The sequence below is a fragment of the Carassius gibelio genome, chromosome B19, assembly GCF_023724105.1.
Source record: "Carassius gibelio isolate Cgi1373 ecotype wild population from Czech Republic chromosome B19, carGib1.2-hapl.c, whole genome shotgun sequence".
NCBI lineage: Eukaryota > Metazoa > Chordata > Actinopteri > Cypriniformes > Cyprinidae > Carassius > Carassius gibelio.
In genome coordinates this window covers 32,471,117-32,493,158 of record NC_068414.1, presented here as the reverse complement: position 1 = coordinate 32,493,158, position 22,042 = coordinate 32,471,117, and the positions used below count along the sequence as shown (strand labels likewise).

General features: G+C 36.6%; 1 protein-coding gene across 1 annotated transcript in view; it reads right to left on the bottom strand.

Annotated features, from left to right (window-relative positions):
- Window positions 1-3,431: 3,431 nt before the first annotated feature.
- The window catches only part of LOC127979719 (H-2 class I histocompatibility antigen, Q9 alpha chain), a 29,875-nt gene continuing 11,264 nt past the window's right edge, over window positions 3,432-22,042 (bottom strand). Inside the window, exons 3-8 of the mRNA XM_052585340.1 lie at window positions 19,347-19,625; window positions 13,668-13,949; window positions 5,170-5,271; window positions 5,047-5,064; window positions 4,673-4,764; window positions 3,432-4,600 (exon numbers count right to left, since the gene is read on the bottom strand). Of these exons, the coding sequence (XP_052441300.1) occupies window positions 4,685-4,764; window positions 5,047-5,064; window positions 5,170-5,271; window positions 13,668-13,949; window positions 19,347-19,625 (761 nt within the window). The 3' untranslated portion in view covers window positions 3,432-4,600; window positions 4,673-4,684. The remainder of the gene's footprint in view (window positions 4,601-4,672; window positions 4,765-5,046; window positions 5,065-5,169; window positions 5,272-13,667; window positions 13,950-19,346; window positions 19,626-22,042) is intronic.

Below are 22,042 nucleotides of genomic sequence, written 5' to 3'. Positions count from 1 at the left end.
AATGAAATAAGACAAATATTCAAAACCAAATAAATATCGCAATACATGGACACACCACTTATTTTACAGGTTACAGATGAACTGATCTGTTGTAAAAATAAAAATTATTTTACTTTATTCAATTCCAAAACATTGCATTTTTAACAAAACTTATTCTTTTTGGCCTTTTAATTATAATTATTGGACTCTGCAGCTACTTTTCTTAATACATAATTTTTAAACATCAAAACTTACAAATTGCTTAAACACCGTTAACTTTAATCCATTTACTCACTAGCACAGGTGAGAGTAACTTCAGGGAGCAGAAGAACTACAGTCCACATGTTTGGAGTCTGACTGAAAAATAGTTACCATATGATAATTTACCTCATTTACCAGAGCAAATAACAAGGAGATGAGTGTGTTCAATGAGTGTCCATGATAACTAACAAGGGAGCAGAGCAACAGGGAAATAGGAGAGGAACAAGACAACAATAGAGACACAGAACTACAAACTAAAAGTCCTTGAATATAGACACATGAAACACAGACAGGGATCGTGACAGTAGATATAAAAGTATGGATGGAAAATAAAAACACAATACATGTGGCAATGAGTAAATATATGAAGAATAACATTTGTGAAGAGTGGAATTAAATAAATCAAAAAGGAAATTCCAAAAGTGGAAATAAAATGCGAGATGGAAAGTTGGGTTTTAATTCTATCTTAATCTGACATAGAGTTATTTGTGTATCAAGATCCATGTTTATTTTTTCCTTCACGCAACTTCATCAATCATCAGTAAGCAGAATTTATGACACTATTAGGTGATTATGTCAAATAATTATGACAGAAAGATGTGCTGCTGTAATTGCTGCAAAAGGTCGACATACCAAATATTAAAGTTAAAAGTGGATAAAAAGGTATGATTCACTTCATCTCTTTGCTGTGCTCAGAGCAACTATCTGAAAAGGTTGGAGGCAAAAAAAGGTCAATACTTTCAGATCTTCCAGGTGTTCAGGCCACCACTGTAATCTCTTTCTCTCTCTCTCTCTCTCTCTCTCTCTCTCTCTCTTGATATATATATATATATATATATATATATATATATATATGTTTATATATATATATATATATATATATATATATATATATATATAGTGGCCAGAACTCTTGGAACTGTAATTGAATAGCCCTGTCCTACATCGACCGTGAAACACAAGCCAGGGCCCAGGACAGTTTTTCACAACCCGTCCCTCAAGAACCTTCTCCATGCACTGCTCTCAGCTGGTGTCACTCAGTCCTTCTGCTCCTCCTGCACTGATTCCCCAAATCTGCTTGGATCTGCTGTGTGCTTCCTGTCTCCCAGCTCCACCCTGAAGTGTCGATCCATCAGCTCTGTCAGTCCTCTGACCCCATCGCTCCACCTCGAGCCGTCTACCAATCAGCTCTGCTTGGTCTCCATGATGTTCAGTTTGGGGTAGTTATCTTTCTGGTAATAAAGTCTGTTCACTTAATCTTCATCTTCGAGTCCTGCTTACACCAAGCTAAGGCAAAGTGTTACAGATGATCAAATGGTTTAGAAAATCAGTGTAAAGAGGTGTTATTAGAAAAATTTTAGCACTTTATAAGAAGATATAGTTAGTCAACATTAGTTAATTCATTACCTAACATGAACTAACAATGAACAATATATTTTACAGCATTTATTAACCTTTGTTAATTTTAGTATATAGAAATGTTCATGTTAGTTCACAGTGCATTAATGTTAACAGACAAAAATTGATTACATGTTGAGCGCATGTTATATAACATTGGGAAGATAAGTCTACTTGTCCAAGCTCTTGTTCTCCTGCGTGTATCAAGCCTCTGCAACTGATCCTGAATGCAGTGAGAGTGGTCTTTGCGTTTTAGAGTGGAGTTTAAAATCCTTGTTTTTGTCTTGAAGTCTTTAAACACCTTAGCTCCCTCATATTTATCTGAACTGCTTTCCTTACATAACCACTGTCCCTAGAGCTAAATTAAAGAAAAGGGGTGAACCTGCATTCTCTGTTGTAGGCCCTAAACTTTGGAATAGCCTACCAGTTCATGTGAGATCTGCTGCTACTTTACAGGTTTTTAAATCTTTACTCAGAACACATTACTTCTCCATTTCTTTCAATGCCCCTTGATGTTCTTTCTCTGTACTTGATTTTTATGACAATTCCGGTTTTATTTTTTATATTTTGTTATATTTTAAATGTTGATATACTGTAATTTTGGTTTTAGTTTTTTTTTATTTGCTATTCTGAAGTTATTTTTACTATTTATTTTATTTTGATGCTGTAAAGCACATTGGTCGGCTGCTGCTGTTGTAAATGGTGCTATATAAATAAATTAAACTTGAAACTTGTGTTCTGCAGGTGAACAAAGCCTCATGGTGCAATCCCAAAGAGGCACAGAATCACTCTCAGGAATCTTTTAAGTGCTCCTGTGTGACCTGATTTTTCTGTGTTGTGTTTATTAGTCATTCTGTTCACCTATCATAATGTTAATTACTCAATAGTCCCTCATTTGCTTTATTATTCATAATCCTTCCTGGATTCCTGAGTTTCTTCTTCTTTTGTCTCCATCAATGTTTCCTGAGTGAGTTTTTTTAATTCCAAGACTATTCTGCCTATTGTATATTCATCTTTGTGTGCTATATACTTTAACCACCTGTGTCTGCATATTAATAAATGCTTTGTTTTTATTATTCATGTCAACTAATCTAGTTAACTTATGATAACAAATAAATCCTTACCGTAAAGTGTTAACAATGTAATGTATGCGCTGCACAAATTCATCATCTTGGTATTTTACATAGTTCAAATTAGAGACCGAACTTATTTCTGCATTTTTAGATAAGTGTATCAAGTCTGAATGTGTCAGTGATGTGGATAGTGTCTGTAAAAGAAACTTAGATGTGTGATTTAGGTCCATGTACATACAGTAACCTCTAGACACCAATTATGAAGCTCAGTAACACGACAAACATTACAAATGTCATTTTTTTATTAGTTAAGTCTTTAAATCAAACATTATTAAAAAGACAACTGTTATATACAAGATTGTTTCACTTGAAAAAAATTTGATTTTAAGATTCAATTTTGTAAATGAAAAGTGCATACTTGTTCAATATTACTGAAGGTAATTACTGCAGTTGCTAGCTAGAATTCAGATCACATTTGCTGTATTTGGTGACTAGTGAAAAATAGTTGATGGAAACCTCAATTGCATGCCTGCAGTGTTGAATACAGTCATTTTGAGTCTGATTATTATCTCATATCAATATCAACTTTGTGAAGGAATCATGCATTTAAATATCATATATTCTGTTGAATCTGAAGCAAAAGTTAATTAATGTATTCTGATGAAATATGGATGCTGCTGTTTTGTAAGAGAGTATGAAAGACAGACATTCATCACTTGGCCTTTTTTGTGAAGTTTATTTATTTGTAAAGAATCAAAATAAGTTTACAATGTTTTTAAAGCAACCAATATATAAAAAATGTAAAAATTTCGATTTAAACCTCAAATAATGGAAAATATCTATATTTACAGTACAGTACAGATGTAAAAGTTTAACAGTATAATATCTTAATCATTACAAGAATCAATATTTATCAATAATATTATACAACTTATCTAAATTATGTAAAACAACAACAACAAAAAAGAAATAAACAGAAAAAGCCCAAAATCCCATCCAAGAAATAAAATATGAAGCCTAGAAACTGTTTAAGTTTGTTGATGGAATATCCCAGTTCAACAATTCACTCTTGGAGGAAGCCGTGTGTCAAAACAGAATACTGCAAGCACTCAGTAATGTAATTATTGATTTACATTAGTTGGAAAGCCTCTTTGCTTTCATGAACGGTGTACTTTTGATACCTCAAAGAGTCTGTGTCACAACTCTTTCAAGCAAAATACTGATTTGAGTTGAAATATTTGAACACAAAGCTTCTGTGAAGACAGCAGTTGTGAACAAGCGGCAAATTCAAACTAAACAGACATTTAAGGGAAACGGTGCCGGCAAACCACGAACTACACAACATTTCACCACAAAATAATTAAGGCAATAAAAGAATTAAGATGAAAATGTTTTAAAACCTTACCAGTTTGTTAGTTCTCTTATAATCCATTACAGCGTACTAAACAATCGTAGCAAAATGGCAACAGCTGGGTGTGTATGAAACGAGAGTGAGTGCGCGATACCGGGATGACATAAAATTTTTACACCATTCTGAATCAAGTTTTAATATTTTATTAGCTAAACAAACACAAAGCTTCCACCAAAAAAGAAAAGAGTTCCTACAAGAGTACAGCGCCGACTGTTGTTACCTGGATGAGCCTGTGTTATCAGATTTTACAGGTTGTTAACCAGGGATAACAATCCAGAGAATGTCACTGCTGACCAATCAGAATCAAGTATTCAACAGAGCCGTGTAATAATATAATATAATATAATAATATAGACCGATCCCATCACTGAAATATCTTATCCTGTGTGTGAGAGGAAGTGTGTGTTTGTGTTGTGAGCAAGACGGACAGCAGAACAGGCATCTTTTAAAACTTCATCTCTCGCACTCATCTTGTCACCTAAAATACCAGAAAATTTCACATGACTGAAACAGTTGAACAAATAAATAATAATAATAATAATACACTTACATCTTTTTATTTTTAAATGAGCTGATCATCTGAATGAACTGAATAAACTGAATCAATTGAATGAGTTGAGCTGTTAGAACCATCAGCAGATGCTAGAACAGAAAACACAAATTACAATCATCATGACAGCTACTGTACATCACACAATTATACAATGTCCTATTTATTAGATATAATTAAAGAAAAATAGTATAAAACTTTACATATATTTTGACTTACTCTTTGATTTTACATACCAATTTTTTTTTATAAAAACATATTACTATTAACCACATCAAAAAGGGCAGAGTCCATCTGTTATTAATAAAAATCAAACAGAGAGATATATATATATATATATATATATATATATATATATATATATAAAAACTTACTGTTGACAGGTCTGAAGCCTGAAAAACAGAAGCACAGAGAGATGAAATATCAGGACACAAATGTTCAAATAAAACATGAAATGTAGTCAATAATGATAATAATATTATCTGAGTCTCTCTCACCTGTTCTTTTCTGATAGACCTTATACCCAGCAACAGCAGTCACAATCAACAGAAGAACAGCAGAAACAACACCAATGATGATGCCGATGGGAAGAGAATCTCCTGTTTGATCAGAGGAAACATCAGATCACTCTCAAATCCAGATAATGTTACTAACCAGGGGCCTGTACCATGAAACCGAATTAGCGGGCTAGTCAGGTTTCAGTTTCAGTTTAGTTTGCGCCAACCATGGGTTCTAGGTACCATGAAAGGGGCTTGGCTTTTAGCTGCATTCATTTCCATATATTCCATATAAACCAGAATATAGATTATCTGTGGAGCGTAAGTTATTATAATAACTTACGCTCCATAGATAAGCTATATTCTGGTTTAGAGATTGCAAACTGAAATTTGACTAATCAGTTTCATGCAAAGTGTCACATCTCTGATGCAATAAAGCCACTCCCCCAGTTTCTCGTGCTCCAAATTAAAGGGCACTACAGAGTAAAATATATAAAAAAAAAGGTAAAAACATCTGGCTTTAGCAATGATTGTTTATTATAAATATATGATTTATATATTTATCATAGCCTTGATCCATTACATAAACCATTTTAATTGAATAATTATTGTTAATCTTTTATTTTAAATTAAAGTAAATATAATAATGAATAGTGTAATAATAATATAGAATATCAATAATCTTTATAATCAATAAAGCTTTAAATGTGATTACATATGAGTTTCTGAGTATCTTTATACCTATATATATTATCAGCTATATAAAATAGCTTTTCTAATTAAAGTTTTCTTTTAGTTGTTCTCTTTCAAGGACAGCTCTTTTGACCTTGCTGAGTATTTAAAGGGGTCATATGACGTTGCTAAAAAGAACATTATTTTTTTGTATTTGGTGTAATAAAATGTTTATGTGGTTTATGGTTAAAAAAAAACACATTATTTCCACATACTGTACATTATTGTTTCTCCTTTATGCCCCGCCTTCTGAAACGCATTGGTTTTTACAAAACTCCCACTAAATTAGGAAAATAACGAAAACACATGAAGAACATCTCCAGAACTGCTCCGAGAGTCACTTCATGAGCATTTGACTGTTTGATTAGAGCAAAAGCATCACATCACATGCACAGAATTGTAAAGGTATTAATTTATTTTGCAACCCATCAAAATAAAAGCCCGGTTTTGAAGTCTATTGTTCAGTAGAATGTATACATAGTAGACTACTATACTAAAATGGAACAAACATAATTTTTTAAGGAATAATCACACAACATTTCTTCCATGTTTTAATTTTAATAGTAAATCCCCTTTGTTTGCCAATTTTTTTTTTTTACTTAATTTTAAGTAATTAAAAGACATAAAATTAATGTTTTATGCCTTGATTTGATGACAATAAAAATTTAAATACACAGATTTTTTGAGGGGAAAAAATCATTAGGCTTCTTTAAGAAAAAAATAATTAAGTTGTTTTATGCATTCAAATAATTAGACATGCTAAAACAGAATTTGGTAAAAAAAAAAAAAAATATGGTGAGAAAAAATAAAACATTTAATAGGACCCTAATAATGTAGTTTTTGTTAAACTTTTATTAAATTGATTTGAAAATGTACAAGTTTCATGATTTTATTTAATTAGACTTACTTTATTATTAATAAACTTTAACTATTAAAAAGGAGTGAAGTAAAATTAAAATGGAAAAAACAGAATCCATAAAATTTAAATAACAGAATTTGGAAATAAAAAAAATGGAATTTAGGAAAAAATTAAGTTTCATAAGGCCCTATTAGAGTTTGGTAATTTCAACATTTACTATTACTATTACTGTTATTATTATTATTATTACTACTATTAGTATGGTTCGGGGGGTATTCCAGAAAGCAGGTTATGTGACATACCCGGGTATGTTTAAGAGCAAGTAAGCGGATAACCTCAACTTTCGGTTCCAAAAACGGAGGTAACTTTCAGGGTATGTTAGTAGTCATAGCAACTCACTCTCTTAACATAACCTGCTCCAGAGCAGGACTCATGAATGAGTCATTATCTGGCTCGTCTCTGTGTTCATCTCTCTCTTCACAGCAGTTCAGTCAATGTACTGTTTGAGTAAATTAATTACTCAGGGATATTGGTTTGTTTGAACTCAGAGAAAGTGTCAGCCACATTAAACAAGTTAACAGCTTAATTCATTTGTGGATTAATATGTATTGGAGACGCGAACAGTTTAAAACGATTCAGTTCGATTTGGTGAACTTGTTCAAAAAGATCCGGTTACATCGAATGATTCGTTCGTGAACCGGATAAGACAAACTGCTTTGTTTTGAACTGTCTTACAACAGACATGGAAGAGTTTGTTGTTTCTGCAGACATGGTTTTACATTTACGCGGTGTGGTGCAACACAAGGTGTAAAACAGTAAAATCAGTGATTATGTCCCAATTGGATGCAACAAATTAGAGGTCGACCTATATTGGATTTTGCCGATACTGATAGCAAGGTTGGACCATACTGGCCGATACTGATAAAAGTACAGAAATAAGATGCAAAGCACAGAGCAGTAAGCAGGAACGTCCGAACGGTAGCAAAGCCGGAAGCTGGAAGGTTTAAGTCTCAATGTTAAGACTCAAGACATTCTCAACAGAGTGACGAATCACTAATGGACGCTAAGAAAAAGCGTGCCAAGCTGTTTCTTTCTTCTTCTTTTGTTCATTAGTTGTTTACCTGCTTAGTGCATACCGCCACCTAATTGATGGCTTTGCAATCATTTTTATTTATTTCCTCATTGACATTGAAATTCGTAGGTAATACACAGCTCCAAATCCAGTTTCGCTGGCGTCGCAAAAGTGTTGCAACTCTGCCAGTGTTAAATCTTCAAACCCTTTGGGAATGAAGCATCGATTTATGCTATAAGTTCTCAATAGACTCAAATCATCCAGCCATCTCTGCCAAGATTGTCTCATGTGCAGTGGAACGGTCTCATCCCATCCTTACTTCAGTTTGCATAACTGTTGCAAAATTTGCTTACCGGGAAGAATGACTGGGGCTACAAAGCCTAAGGGATCATAAAGAGAACTAACAATGGAAAGTATGCCACGCCTGGTCACAGAGTGAGGTTTGATTTCAGTACTGAAGTTGAATGTGTCACGTAGAAATTTTGCCTGATTGTGTTTATGACATCGACTGGATAATCCCTTTGATTATCATTCGCTGTCTTCAAAAGAGCAAATGTGGCACAGCTTGGGGATGACACAGTTCTAAAGATGTGCACAAGCATTCTGTACTCTGCAAGCTCGGCATTGACATTTCCAGTAGGCCACCATAGAAATCGTAAAAACTTGACATCCTCTTTTGCCACTCTTACCTGATGGAACATACTCTGAATATCTGACATGAAAGCAACTGGCCCTTGACGGAATCGAAGCAGCACTCCCAGGAGTGAGTTATTCAGATCTGGGCCTTGCAAGAGTTCTTTGTTCAGAGATGTTCCACCAAATGTGGCTGCACAATCAAACACCACACGTAGTTTCCCTTTACGAGGGTGATAAACTCCGTGGTGTGGCAGGTACCACACCTTTCCAAGTTCTTCTTCTAGCTCATTTTGAGGTATGATCTCTGCACATCCCTTTTCAAGCACGTCATCCATGAAATCCTTGTATTCTTTGTAAAATGATGGGTTCTTTCTAAACCTTTTCAAAAGGTGTTGTGCTCTTTGCTGGGTGATGCACTTGTTATTGGGCATACTCACTTTGGCATCACTAAATGGTAATTTCAAGTAGTAATGCTCATCTTTAAGTGTGGCAGAAAATACTATATGCATAAACTGATTATCTTTTACAGACATTTAAGTATTCTCATACTGCTGTTCTACAAAGTCTTGGTTATACTGTCTTATTATCGGCTCTTCCAAGTTACCAATGGATATTCGATTGACTTGAACTGTTTGCGTATCCCATACATCACCATCCATGTTAAGACACAGCGGGCAATTAATGACCCAACCAAGGAGTGTTTTTACAGAGTACGGTCCACTACCCACGCTGTTAATTACTCTCCATGGCTCCAAGGCTTTTAGAACATTTACTCCAATAAGTAACCCAATGGCAGCATCTATTGAAGTTAAATCCACATCTTTCAAATAAGACCACCTTTTTATGTCTTCCATTTTGGGGACATTATCTTTGGTGACTGGGATTGTGCTTTGAGTATACACATCAGGTAATGCCAGGTAAGTAGCTCCTTTTAATGCAGCAACTTCAATCCCAGAGATTTTGTAACTAGAAACTGTTTTTTCTTGACCCATCATTTTCAAAAGTACTGTGCAAAATGTTGCTGAGCTGCCTGGGTCGAGAAAGGCATAAGTTTATACAATTTGGTTCCCTTTTTTAACTTTACTTTCACTGGGACTATAGCGAATGCACAGATTTTGGTGCCGGCCCCAGTATGGCATCCAGCATCCATGGAAACTAGAGCACTGGCCAGTGATGATCCTTTTGATCTAACTTTAACAACTTTTAATTTGTTAGAATCTTCCTTTCTATCAATATGAAGTACAGTAGGATGATTGGTATTACAAATCTGACAAATAAAACGTCTTTGACAATTGTTGTTCATGTGCCCCTTTCCCAAGCACCCAAAACACATTCCATTGGCTTTCAGAAACTCCACCTTTTCTTTGTTGGATTTCCGTTTGAACAAATCACACAACCCTATTGCATGATCTTTCCCACAAAATGCACATACTTTCCTAAAACCAGCTGAGAGGGCATTGACCTACCTTCCCTGGGCATTCAATTTAGTTTTAGAATTAAATTGTTCAGAACCGGTACTGACTGCCGTGGCAAAACTGCTCCCCCTACTGGTCATTCTTACAATGGGTTTTGCAGTTGGCTTTGTTTTAGTAATTCTTCTGGTATCTGCTAAACATTGAATTTCTCCAAAAACAGGGTCAAGCATGACTCGTGCCTGTTTCTCAATGAACAATGAGAAGATCCTTAAACTTTGGTCTTTGTTGGACATCCTCTTCCATATTGCAGACAACAGATCTCCATTTGTCACGTATTTAAAAGGTAATTTAGACACAATGCTCCTCATGTTTGCTGCGATTTCCAAATCTTGACAAAAATGAATTTTGTGCAAGGTATTGAAGCAGCCTCTCAAGAAGAGCGCATAAGATCGCAGAGCAGGACCATCTTCTGCTTTTATAACAGGCCAGTTTAGAGCTTCATTAATAAATTCAGATGTTATTTTAACATTATTTCCAAAGTTCCATTCCAACTTTTCTTTGCTTCATTGTAACCAGTCTGAGGATCCATGTTAGTGCAACTGCGCACAAGATTTTTAGGTATCCTGAAGTAAATTGTTCAAGATAATACAATCTGTCTTGCATATTATCGGTTTTGCTTTCAATGATTTGCTCAAAAGCCTTTATGAATGCTCTGACTTGAGTGGATTACCATCAAATATGGGAATCTCCCTTACCGGAAGAAGTGACAGCTGCGGTTGCCTGACTAACATCTCAGTGATCTCATTTTGTTTTCTCATGACATCTACAAGAGCACTGCCCTTCAAGTTAACGAAGACACCAATTTGATGACCTTTTGATTGAGCATCATGTGGTTCTGGTTTAATCACTTGCTTTGTGGAACGGTAAGGAACTGATCCTTTGGCTGAAGACAGTTTTGTTAATGCTTGAGCCAACGGTTTTGACGGTGTAACGGCAGAAATCATATAATCAGTGGATGTACCAGACTCTGAGTAAAATGTGTCAGACAAATCTTGTTTTGAAACACTGCTTTGATTTTTTGTTATTAATACAGACTTGAGAATTTTCACTTTTACATCGGCTGCGTTCAAGGCAAGTTTTTCTTTCTTTGCCTTCAAACGGGCTTCATCCATGTCCAGAACATGTTTTTGTTCTAAAGCTTTTGCTTTTACCATGAGCTCAGCACGCTCTGCTTCAGCTTGCAAGCAAGCTACTGACGCACTGGATGTTTTACTGCCCTTACTAGAGGCCTTACTAGATGCTTTATCATTGACATTCTTTGAAACTAATCCTTCCCCATCATCGGTATCTTTTATACGTTTAGCCTCCTTTTCTAGATCATGCCTTTTGTTTAATTGATACACACTATCATCTGGCCCAATAGCATCTCCTAAACCCTCATAATTTTCTTCTTCCTTCTCATCGTCACTCACACCCATCCAACCTTTAATTCCGCTAAGGAGTTCTCGAAAACGAATTAACTTAGGTTCGTACCAGTCTGAATGATCTGCTTCCTTTTCATCTGGGTCTTTCAACAAACTTTGGACGGCAACTTGCAAATTCATAAACTCCGCCAAAATACAATTAAACTTTTCAACTTGAACATCAACTGCTTCCTTACTTTCACCCGTTTCGATGAGGTTATTGATTTCATTTTTTTTCCGTTTAAGAGCTCCAAGTTTCCCTCTTCGTTTAGCGAGCAACTTAAAAAACCTTTCTTCCTTGTTTCCTTCCGATCCTTCATCCATTTTAACTTAAATTCGTTTCAACAATAAGCAATGCCAATTTTCCTTTCCTTTTCTCGTCTCGCAAATCTTCAAACAAACTAATTTTCAACAAACAAAGCACAGAGAGCACGGCGGCTCAAGGTCTGGCTTTCCAATCCCATTACTCACGGTAAAGCAGCGAAGCATATATCCGTCCATTCTCCACAAAGTCCATGAAATCATTTTCTCCACAATCCGTCATGTAAAGGTCCAAGGTATTCCAGAATTTAGACAATTTTTTGACTTGTGCTTCGGCCTTTGTTTTGGCCGCGGAAGCATGGTAGCGGGCCTCGTTCTGAACGCACTTCATTTAGAGCATCGTTTGCCTTTTCTTCATTTAATTTATTTTGACAAGTAAATGACCAACAAAAAACGCATTAAAATTAAGATACAAATTATACTAAACAAAATTTGTTCCAAAGAAAAGAATTCTACAAACAAAACATATGAAGTGGTCAAAAAATTATGTCTGACCCACTTCCCTTCTTCCGGCGTTCTGCCATTCGGTTTACCGCCCCTTATGATGTTAACAATTTCTTAATTAGCAAATTGAACTAAACAAACCACAAACCAATAATATTTAAACAAATAATATAAAGAAAATACACTTTCTTAAATGGCTACAACAGTATTTTTAGTTTAAATTAAATATTTACCTAATTATCTTTTAGATGTTTTATTTATTTAAATCGTTTTAGATTTTAGATTCCTTAAATAAAACCTACACTGGTCTATTTCAATTGTTTGAGTACTCTGTAGCTTTAAGTTTGAATGTGATATTCAAATAGACAAATCAGCAAAAAATAAAAATTAAAATAAACTTACATTCCAAATATTTCACCCAATAAACCTTATCTTCAAATTAAAACAATAAAGGTATTGAAACAAACAAACAAACAAAATGTTTATGAGACATTAGATGCAATGTTCCAGGCCTTCTTCTGTCGTATTAAACAGAATAGTATCGCAAGCCGTTTTAGCATTTAAAACTTTGTTTTGACTATACATAAATATAATTTCGGATAGTCACAATTGTAATTCGGATAGTCATAATTATAATTAGATATATATGCAATTATAATTACACTAGTAAGAAACTGGATTAGAGATATCTCTAAATACTTTATGCTAGTCAAAACTCCATTTAAGATATCTGTAATTACTTTATAGAACAGACACGTCATACATCCACAAATGTAATTAGAGATATCTCTAATTTAATTTTGACTAGTCACAGAGTTTAAGATATCTGAATTGCAATTCCTCCTAGTCGAATTGCTGTTGTTTGATGTCAGAATGAATTTACTCAGCTCCTCCCCGCTTACTCTATTAATTGCTAACAACATAATAAAAGTTTGCTTTTGTTTTTTGTTGTCACGGAGAGAAAAGCTACTGGATGAAGTGCTTCATGGATTATTATATAAATCTTGATGCATCCGTGTGTGGTAAAAGGTTTCCAGATTGCAAGTATGTATAGCGCTGTGTTTTAATTGAATAATGTTGCAAAATAGACCAAATGCAGTGTAATGTTCAATAAATGCAGAAAATTACAAACTGCTCATCTGAATTGATTTATTATATATTTAGACAATGAAAAACAATGTTATTATTTATACATTTTTTTAAAGAAAGGTAGGCCTAATTTGCAGATTTAATCTTACCATTCATTCTGACTTTTTTTTTCTCAGAATTGCGATATATAGATGATGCGAGATATAAATTTTATATTATGCAATTATAACGTAGTAAGTGTAAATTATCATTTTAATTCAATTTTTTTAATTGATGCCACCTTACTGGGACAGAGAAGCTCTCCCTACACCTACCATAACCCTACCCAATATTTATTTTCTACTTTTTAATTATTTCCTTAATTTTCATTAATAATAAATGCCTTTCCGATAAGATATGAGGATTGTTTAAATAAAATGTTTAAGGTGGGGCTCAGCAAAGCTGTATTTGCATGCACATTCTCTTACCCGGGTTAGTCCTGATCTCCTTCGCTGTAATGGTTTTGCCCTGGTGCTCAACCACACAGATGAACTTGTTGTTCTTCAGCTCTTCAGGAGTAACTTTGAGTTCACTCGATCTCTGAAAGGTCCCGTCCTCATTGGGAAGAAGTTCACCAAGATCCACATCCTCATCATGATCTTGTCCATTCTTCATCCAGGAGATTGTTTCTCCACTGGGGTAAAAACCTGTAGCATGACACGTGACTTGAGATGAGGAAGACCTCTGCAGCAGAGACACCTGAGGAGAGACTGAAGAGAGAGAGAGAGAGAGAGAGAGAGAGAGAGAGAGAGCTTGAATTCAAGTGGTCTTAAATTCATGTCTTTCTAATTAAGACCTCTATAAATCCCCAGCATACTGTCTGTGATGGCTGGTCTTCATTCAGTTCTCTGTATAATGTCAGGCAGAGGGTGAAGTGTGCTGGAACAGCTGCTGGAAACATCTGCTTTCTACTAAGTCTACTAAAGTTCTACTGTTTTTTCTCTTTGTGTTTGGTGTTTTATTAACATTACATGAATCATTCACCCAAAATTAAAATAGGCTAGTGTTTATTTTATACCTTCATTTACTCACTGAAAAATTGTTTTAAACCTGAATGAGTGTCTTTCTTTTTCTAAACATAAATGCTATTTTGAAGAAGGTGGAAAACCAAACAGTCGCAGGTTCACAGTGACTTCCATAGTTCCCTACTATCAAAGTCAATGTGGACCAGCAACTCTTTGTTTACCCAGATTCTTTTAAATATCTTCTTTTGTGTTCAGGACAAGAAAGAAATTAATATAGGTTTGGGACAACATGTGGGTGAATAAATAATGACAGAAATTAGATTTTAGGGGGAACTATGCCTTTAATGACAGTCGGCAGCATGTAGCCTACTGCCCTTTAAGAGCTGCACACATCTGATATACAAGGGCATCATTTCTCTGTTGTTTACTTTCATTTTAGACATAACCAACTGACACTATACATAAACCTTGTGTGTTTTGACAGTATTAGCACAAAACATTACTTGGTACAGTAATAAGGCACAGTTTGAAAGGCTCTTTTGTGTGTGCTCAGAAAAAGCGCTCATCAGAACAGCCCACAAATGAAACATTTAACAAGTGGGGCTTTAAACAGATGAAAAAAAAATTGACTTTTGTGATTGTGGGTAAGTGCAGTGTCCCGTTAGAAAACTCTCAACTACCACTGAGTTAACACTGATGTCATAATATATGTCACGTTATTAGGGTTCCTGCTGGCCAAATGGGTGCCCTAAGCATGATTGTATTGGTGTTTCCCCCTTTATCAAATATTATGCAAAAAAAAAAAAAAACACACAAAAAAAAAACACCTACTATAGGGGTCAAAATAGAACTTTAATAAAATAAAAAAAAGTTAATAAATAAATTGTATTATTTACTAATTACAATTGACAGTTACCTATTGCTATGACTTTATTAATACCAGTTGTCTAATTTATTTTTTAGTCTCAAGCATTTAGAAATCATGCAAAAGAAAATGAAGTAGTTTTACTACAATAAAACCATGATTTATTTTTGTAAGGGTTGTGATGTCCACATGTTTTTTTGTTGAAGAAATTATAGAGTCTGTGTCATCCATAGCAAAAAGGTGGCCAAAAATTAAAGATTAAGTGAATATTTGAATTAAATGTTTGGCCAATAGGATTTGATCATCCTGTAAGTGTAGCAGCGGCAATTACCAACAGCAATTAGGCTCCCTTTGTAGCCATTTGTAATAATATGTTATGTACGTAAAGTGTTTGTTTTATATTAGCCTACATTAACAGTGTTATTAACCAATGATTATTGCCTCATTGTTTTTATATAATGCATTTTAAATCATTTGAAAGGCTATTGATGGCTTAGGTTTGTTTTTATAACCAAAATTAATTATTATCTTTTTAAATTATTATTTGAAGTTACACAACCATGGCTTATTTGCAGTTACCATGGCTACAAGAATGATGGCTAATTTTCGTAAGGGAACATGGAAAATCAGAGAGAATATTAGATGCGTTGGTGGTGGTGAAATTATTTCCGACATTAAAACAAGTTATTAACATCAACAGCCAAAAAAGTTTCACAGGAATGTGTAGGGCTGGGTATTGTTCAAAATCTTTCAATCCGGTGCCAATTTCGATACTTCAGTTTCAATACCGGTTACTAACGATACTTTTTTCGATACCAGATGTTTTAAAATCCATTTCAACATCAACACAAATACATTAAACACAAAACTTTTATTTTTCACCTTAATTAAAACAAATTCTGGTAACACTTCACACTCAGGATAACATTATTAATACAACTGGTTGTGCTTTTTGGATAGGGGTGTGCCAGCAGACACTCAGGATTGGTATCAATCCTAACTTGGCCAAAATTAACAAAAAAAGAGAAACCTTTTTGCCACAACATGAACATATTATAAATAAATAAATAAACAAATTATATTGTGTACAGGTTAATATTGAACCAACTAAAATGCAAAGGAATGTAAAAAAAAACTTTTTAGTGCAAAATAAAACTGCATTTGTGGGTTAAAGAACATTTCATGACTTCTCAGACAACTGTACATTTGTGGCTACTGTGGGTTAATTATAAACGCTATCGTTAACTCATATTTACCATAGTAAAAACATGGTACATTGTCTTTAGTTTATAATTAACCCACAGTAGCCACAAATGTACAGTTGTCTGAGAAGTTCTTTAACATCATGAACCATTAAATGTAGTCATCGTTCTGCTATGGTTTATTTTCATAATAGGTGAACATAGGTCACAAGTTAACACAGTCACATTTCCTTGACTCAGCAGCTGCACGATGTGACGCCGAGAGTCCCGCAGCGAGCACCACTTCACTATGTGACTTCATCCATCACAGCGTCAATTGTATGGATCAGCAGCAGGAGAGCATGGTAAACATCGGACGCGTGATCCAAGCGCTGGTGACACAGGTGTCCGAGCTCACCCAGCGGATTCATCAACTCACCTCTCCCACTGCGCCCATCGCACCGCCTGCACCGCCCATCCCCCGGGAGCCCTCCCAGGACCACTTCCGGCCAGAGCCACGACTTCCGGCGCCAGAGAATTATTCCGGTGAGCCAACCTTTCTTCAAAACTTTCCTTAATAAGTGTTCCATGCATTTTGCCTTACAGCCCCGCACCTTCGCCACCGAGGAGTTCACTTACCTCAAGAGCCGCTTTGTTTCGGCTCTCATCCTTGTGGCCCCTGACCCCACACGACAGTTCGTGGTGGAGGTTGACACATCAGAGGTGGGGGTAGGAGCAGTGCTGTCCCAACGTGCTGCCTCGGACGATAAGGTACATCCATGCGCGTTTTTCTCCCATCATTTATCTCCTGCGGAACGCAATTATGACATTGGTAACAGAGAATTGTTGGCTCAAAGGGGGGAAAGGCTCAGGGGTACCTTTCATTGTTTGGACCAATCATAAGAATTTAGAGTACATTAGAACTGCCAAAAGACTCAATTCCATGCAGGCTCGGTGGGCACTTTTTTTCGGTCATTTTGATTTCGTACCGCCCGGGTTCCACAAATGTCAAACCCGACTCTTTATCATGTCTTTTTGATCCCTCCGCCCGCCCGGTTACTCCCGAGTGTATTTTACCTGAGAAAGTAATTGTCTCAGCACTCGTATGGGAGGTCGAGTCAAAGGTCAAGACTGCCTTAGAAGGGGTAATGCCTCCGTCCGGTTGTCCACCGAATCGTTTATTTGTGCCGGAGGAGTTACGGTCCGAAGTCATTCAGTGGGGTCACTGCTCTAACGTTGCTTGTCATCCAGGGATAAGTCGAACTAATGGGTTAGTTAAACAACGATTCTGGTGGCCTCTTATGGCTCGTGACGTCCACGATTTTGTTTTGGCTTGCTCAGTTTGCGCCAGTGGTAAGTCATCTAACCGACCTCCTGATGGGCTCCTTCAACCGCTGTCTGTCCCTTCGAGACCCTGGTCCCACATCGCACTAGATTTTTTTACCGCCCTCCCGCCCTCTAATGGCATGACGGTCGTTTTGACCGTAGTGGACCGGTTCTCGAAGTCGGCACATTTCATTCCCTTGCCCAAATTGACGACAGCCAAGGAGACAGCGGTCACTGTCCTAGATCACGTCTTTCGGCTTCATGGCCTCCCGGTAGACGTGGTTTCTGACAGAGGATCTCAATTTATATCCAAATTTTGGAAAGAGTTTTGTAAGTTGCTAGTAGCGTCAGTTAGCCTGTCTTCTGGTTACAATCCCCAGAGTAAAGGGCAGTCTGAGCGAGCCGACCAAGATTTAGAGAGGACGTTGCGATGTTTGGTCTCCAAGAATCCTTCTTCCTGGAGCCAAATACTCTATGGAAGAGTACGATCATAATTCGTTACCAGTGTCAGCCACAGGCCTTTCTCCGTTTCAGTGCAGCTTAGGTTACCAGCCACCAGTTTTTCCCAGTCTGGAATCTGAAGTCGCTGTCCCCTCTGCTCACGCGTTTGTCCAGAGGTGTCACCGCACCTGGACCAGAGCCCGTGAGACTCTGCTCCGGGTGAGGGAGCGCACTAAGGCCAAGGCCGATCGCCACAGGTCAAAGCCTCCGGTTTACATCGTGGGTCAAAAAGTGTGGCTTTCTACCAATAACATTCCTCTGCGATCCGTATCTAACAAGTTAGCTCCCAAATTTATTGGCCTGTTTACTATCACCAAGATCATTAGTCTGGTGACAGTCCGCCTCAAACTACCTCCAGCGTACAAGAGGATACATCCTGCCTTTCATGTGTCCAAAATTAAACCCGTGTTTTATGCACGTATTAATCCGCCTACTCCGGTTCCCCCGCCGCCATGTCTCGTAGATGGGGAACCGACATATTCGGTTAATTGTATTGATGATTACAATCAGCAGGTAGGCCCTTCTGGGAACTCCAGGAGGCGTTCTTAGAGGGGGTACTGTCACGGTTGGTAAACCGTGATCTCTGGGTTTTGCACTTTGTGGGTGAAGTCTGTGTGTTACGCGTCTACACTGATTAGTTTGTGGGCATCTCCGTTAATTGTCATCAGCAGCAGCTGTCACTCATTACTCTCCCTCTATATAATGGCTTGTCTCAAGTCTTGTGTTTGTGAGAGCGTTGTTTCATGTCGATAACTGTGCTTTGCTTTTGTGTTGTTCTGCGTTTGGATGTCCGTGTCTTCCCCCCGGAACCCCGTCCACTCATCGCAACCATCACAAGCATCACCACTTACCTTCGGCTCGATTCCCCGCAGTTCCTGTGCCACCCTCTCCTGCTGCCAACTCACCACCACCATCTGGATTCCTCATCGCCTTCCACCATCTTAGATTATCGTCTTCCCAGCATTGTTTGTTTCCAGTTTGTTTTTGTCTTTAATTAAACCTTGTTCATACTCGCACTTGTTTCCAGCTTCTCCTTCACCCAGTCGTCACACATAATTGAGAGTTTTAGATGAACATGCTCCTCCTGAACCCGTTTAGCGTTCCATTTAAAAATGCCTTCATTATTAATTTCTACAAACAATACACAAGATCTGCAATGCTTTAATCAAAACAATCTACTCTGAAAGAAAAAAAAATTCACACGTCTGTTTAACAAAACATGTATTGCTATATATTCATATTTTCACTGCTGGATAAGATCTGATGTACCTGTTTTCTTCAGGCTGCTCTTTCCATACTCCAGATACTTCTGCAACCACTCAATGCACTCAGAGCTGAAGTAATGTTTGTCTCTCTCAAGAAGAGTTGTGTCCTTGTTCCACTTCTGTGCAGTGATGATTCTTTGCTGCACTGGAGAAATCCATCTCATCTCCTTCAGATCCAGATACAGAAAGTCCTCTCCATCATAACCAAACTGCTGGAACCCATTTGTTTCTCCAGTCTGATCATCAAACTCACAGCCGTACATTTGCTGGAATGTGTGCACACCTGAAGAACAGAGACATTGAATGTATGAATAATCAATTAATACAGTCAGAATAAAACCATCAGTCAGTCAGAAACATGTTTGATTCAGAATGAAATCAATCTGACTGAAAAAAATTTTTGGCCTCCATTCTATATATAAAATAATAATGTATTAATATTTGAGTTGTGAGTTTACTGACTAAATTTATTATGATAAGAGAACAAGAACAGGAGCTGAGAAAGAAAACAAAGACAATAAACAGACAACATGATTTCTATTGTGACATCTACACCGCTTACACACACAAATCAAACTACCATAGTCTGACTTACTCACTCACTGAAAGTGTCTGAACAGATGATGACTTATGTACTGCATCAGATCGGTGTCTAAGAACCAGAATCGTTCAATTTTAATTAATTGTTAAAAAAAATTACTAAACCACTGAACCACATCAGATATAAATCAGTGAACCAAACAGAAGGAGAGCAAGACAACACACAGACAGTGAATATCAGACCATCAGTGATATCACTGAGTGTTCATTTGATCACAAACAATCACTGTTCACCACTAAAGAAAACACTTTTACACTAAAGTGGGTTTAGAAGCTCAAAGTTTGAAAGTGATGTCAGATTGCTGTGTGGTTGCTAGAGCATTTACTATAATGCTCTGGGTGGTTGCTAGGATGTTCTGGGTGGTTGCTAGGCAATTGCTAGGGTAAACTGGATGGTTGCTAGGGTAAACTGGATGGTTGATAGAAAGCTGCTAGGGTGTTCAGGGTTGTTGATAGGTGAATACCAGGCAGTTGCTAGGGTTTTATGGTGGTTGCTACCATAGACATATAAATACCAGACTCCTCCTTGGCTGCTCAACCTCACGTCAACGTTGGCGCCATATTGGAGCGAGCAACTCTCATAACTCTCACATCAGGACAGAAGAAAACATATCTGACTCATCTGCAGCATGGGCATCTACAAACCGTTGCACAATAATAAAAACAGATCTCGGGGTGTTATCTTTCATAGGTAAGACTCAACAGTTCTTTCTCAATGAGTTTTGGTCATTTTTAACATTGCTAACAGCTTAATTAACCACCAGTGTCAGACTATTAGTAATAGCTAGTGTTTTAGAAAAATTTATATTTTACTTTTTTTCTTATATTTACTTTCTTAGACATTTAGTGGATTTTCATATATTTTTATTTTTTCCTTTTGTTTTAACTTGTGTTTCTCTCTCAGTATGTATGTTTGTCACCTGAAATACAATGAAGACATCACACAGTAAAACTAAGAGCCTTTGAAGTCTTTAGTGCGGGCAATTTACTCAGGAAAGACAGAGGGGTTAGCCATAAATAAAGACCTTTGACCTCACTGGTTTGAAGATAATAAAAGCCCAGGGGGTTAGGAGGACCATTGTGTTTTCTGAAAACAGCTAGTTTTGGTTTAGGGGAGTTATTTTTTTTTAATTAAGTGGAAATTTTTGCCCCGTTGCCACCGCAGGAACTTTACCCAGGAACTAGGGACTTTGGCCTGGTACTTGGTGTGTTTCTACCGCAGGAACTAAATAAAGTTCTGGGTAAAAAAATGCCCCTCACAAAGTCCCTGCTGGCGAGGTGGTACTTTTTCAAAGTTCCGGAACTTTCGGGGGCGGGACTTGGGCGCTAAACGTCCTGATTGGTTGAGTTCACGCAGCATTGGTTGAGTTCAACCACCATTTATTTGTATCATTTTCAAAATACTACTGTTATTGTATCATGAAATGTAATTTTAAAAGTATTTCAGGCGAGAATGTAGTTGTTTAAAACTCAAATCTGCGGTTTATTTATAAAGACAGCACCTATTTAAAAATGTGTTTCGCCGATCTCGTAGACGGTCAGCTCCACGCGATCAGCGGGAGCTCAGTCCTCATGTATCCACAGAGAACAGCCTCTCCTGGAATAGACCTTCTGATATGTGCCACTGTCTCTGATGTCTCTTTAGTGGTTAAACATAAAATATAATTTGTTTTGGGTAAATCTAACAGGTTATATTTGGTCTGTATTCAGTTTATCTATATGTTAAAATGAAAATAAAAAAGGCAAATTTACATAATATTTCGTTTCATTGTAATGGCTGTATATATACACATATCCCCGAACTAAGTACATTTCTGCAGCTGTTATTATGTTTAAATGAAAACGAAAGGAGGCAGCATGTTTGCTAGCTACCATCTTTAAGCAGATTGCTAGCATGCCCTAGTCCTCTTGTATTGTTCATTGGGGTCACAATTGTGTTGTTCGCACCTGAAATTTAACTTATATTTATTTTTAGTAAAATCAATGTAACATATTTCTGTTCAATAATATTTTTTACTATATAATTATAGTGGATCTTATGGTACTATTTAATATTTATGCAATAATGATGATTCATTTTTCCCACCTAAAATAATAAAT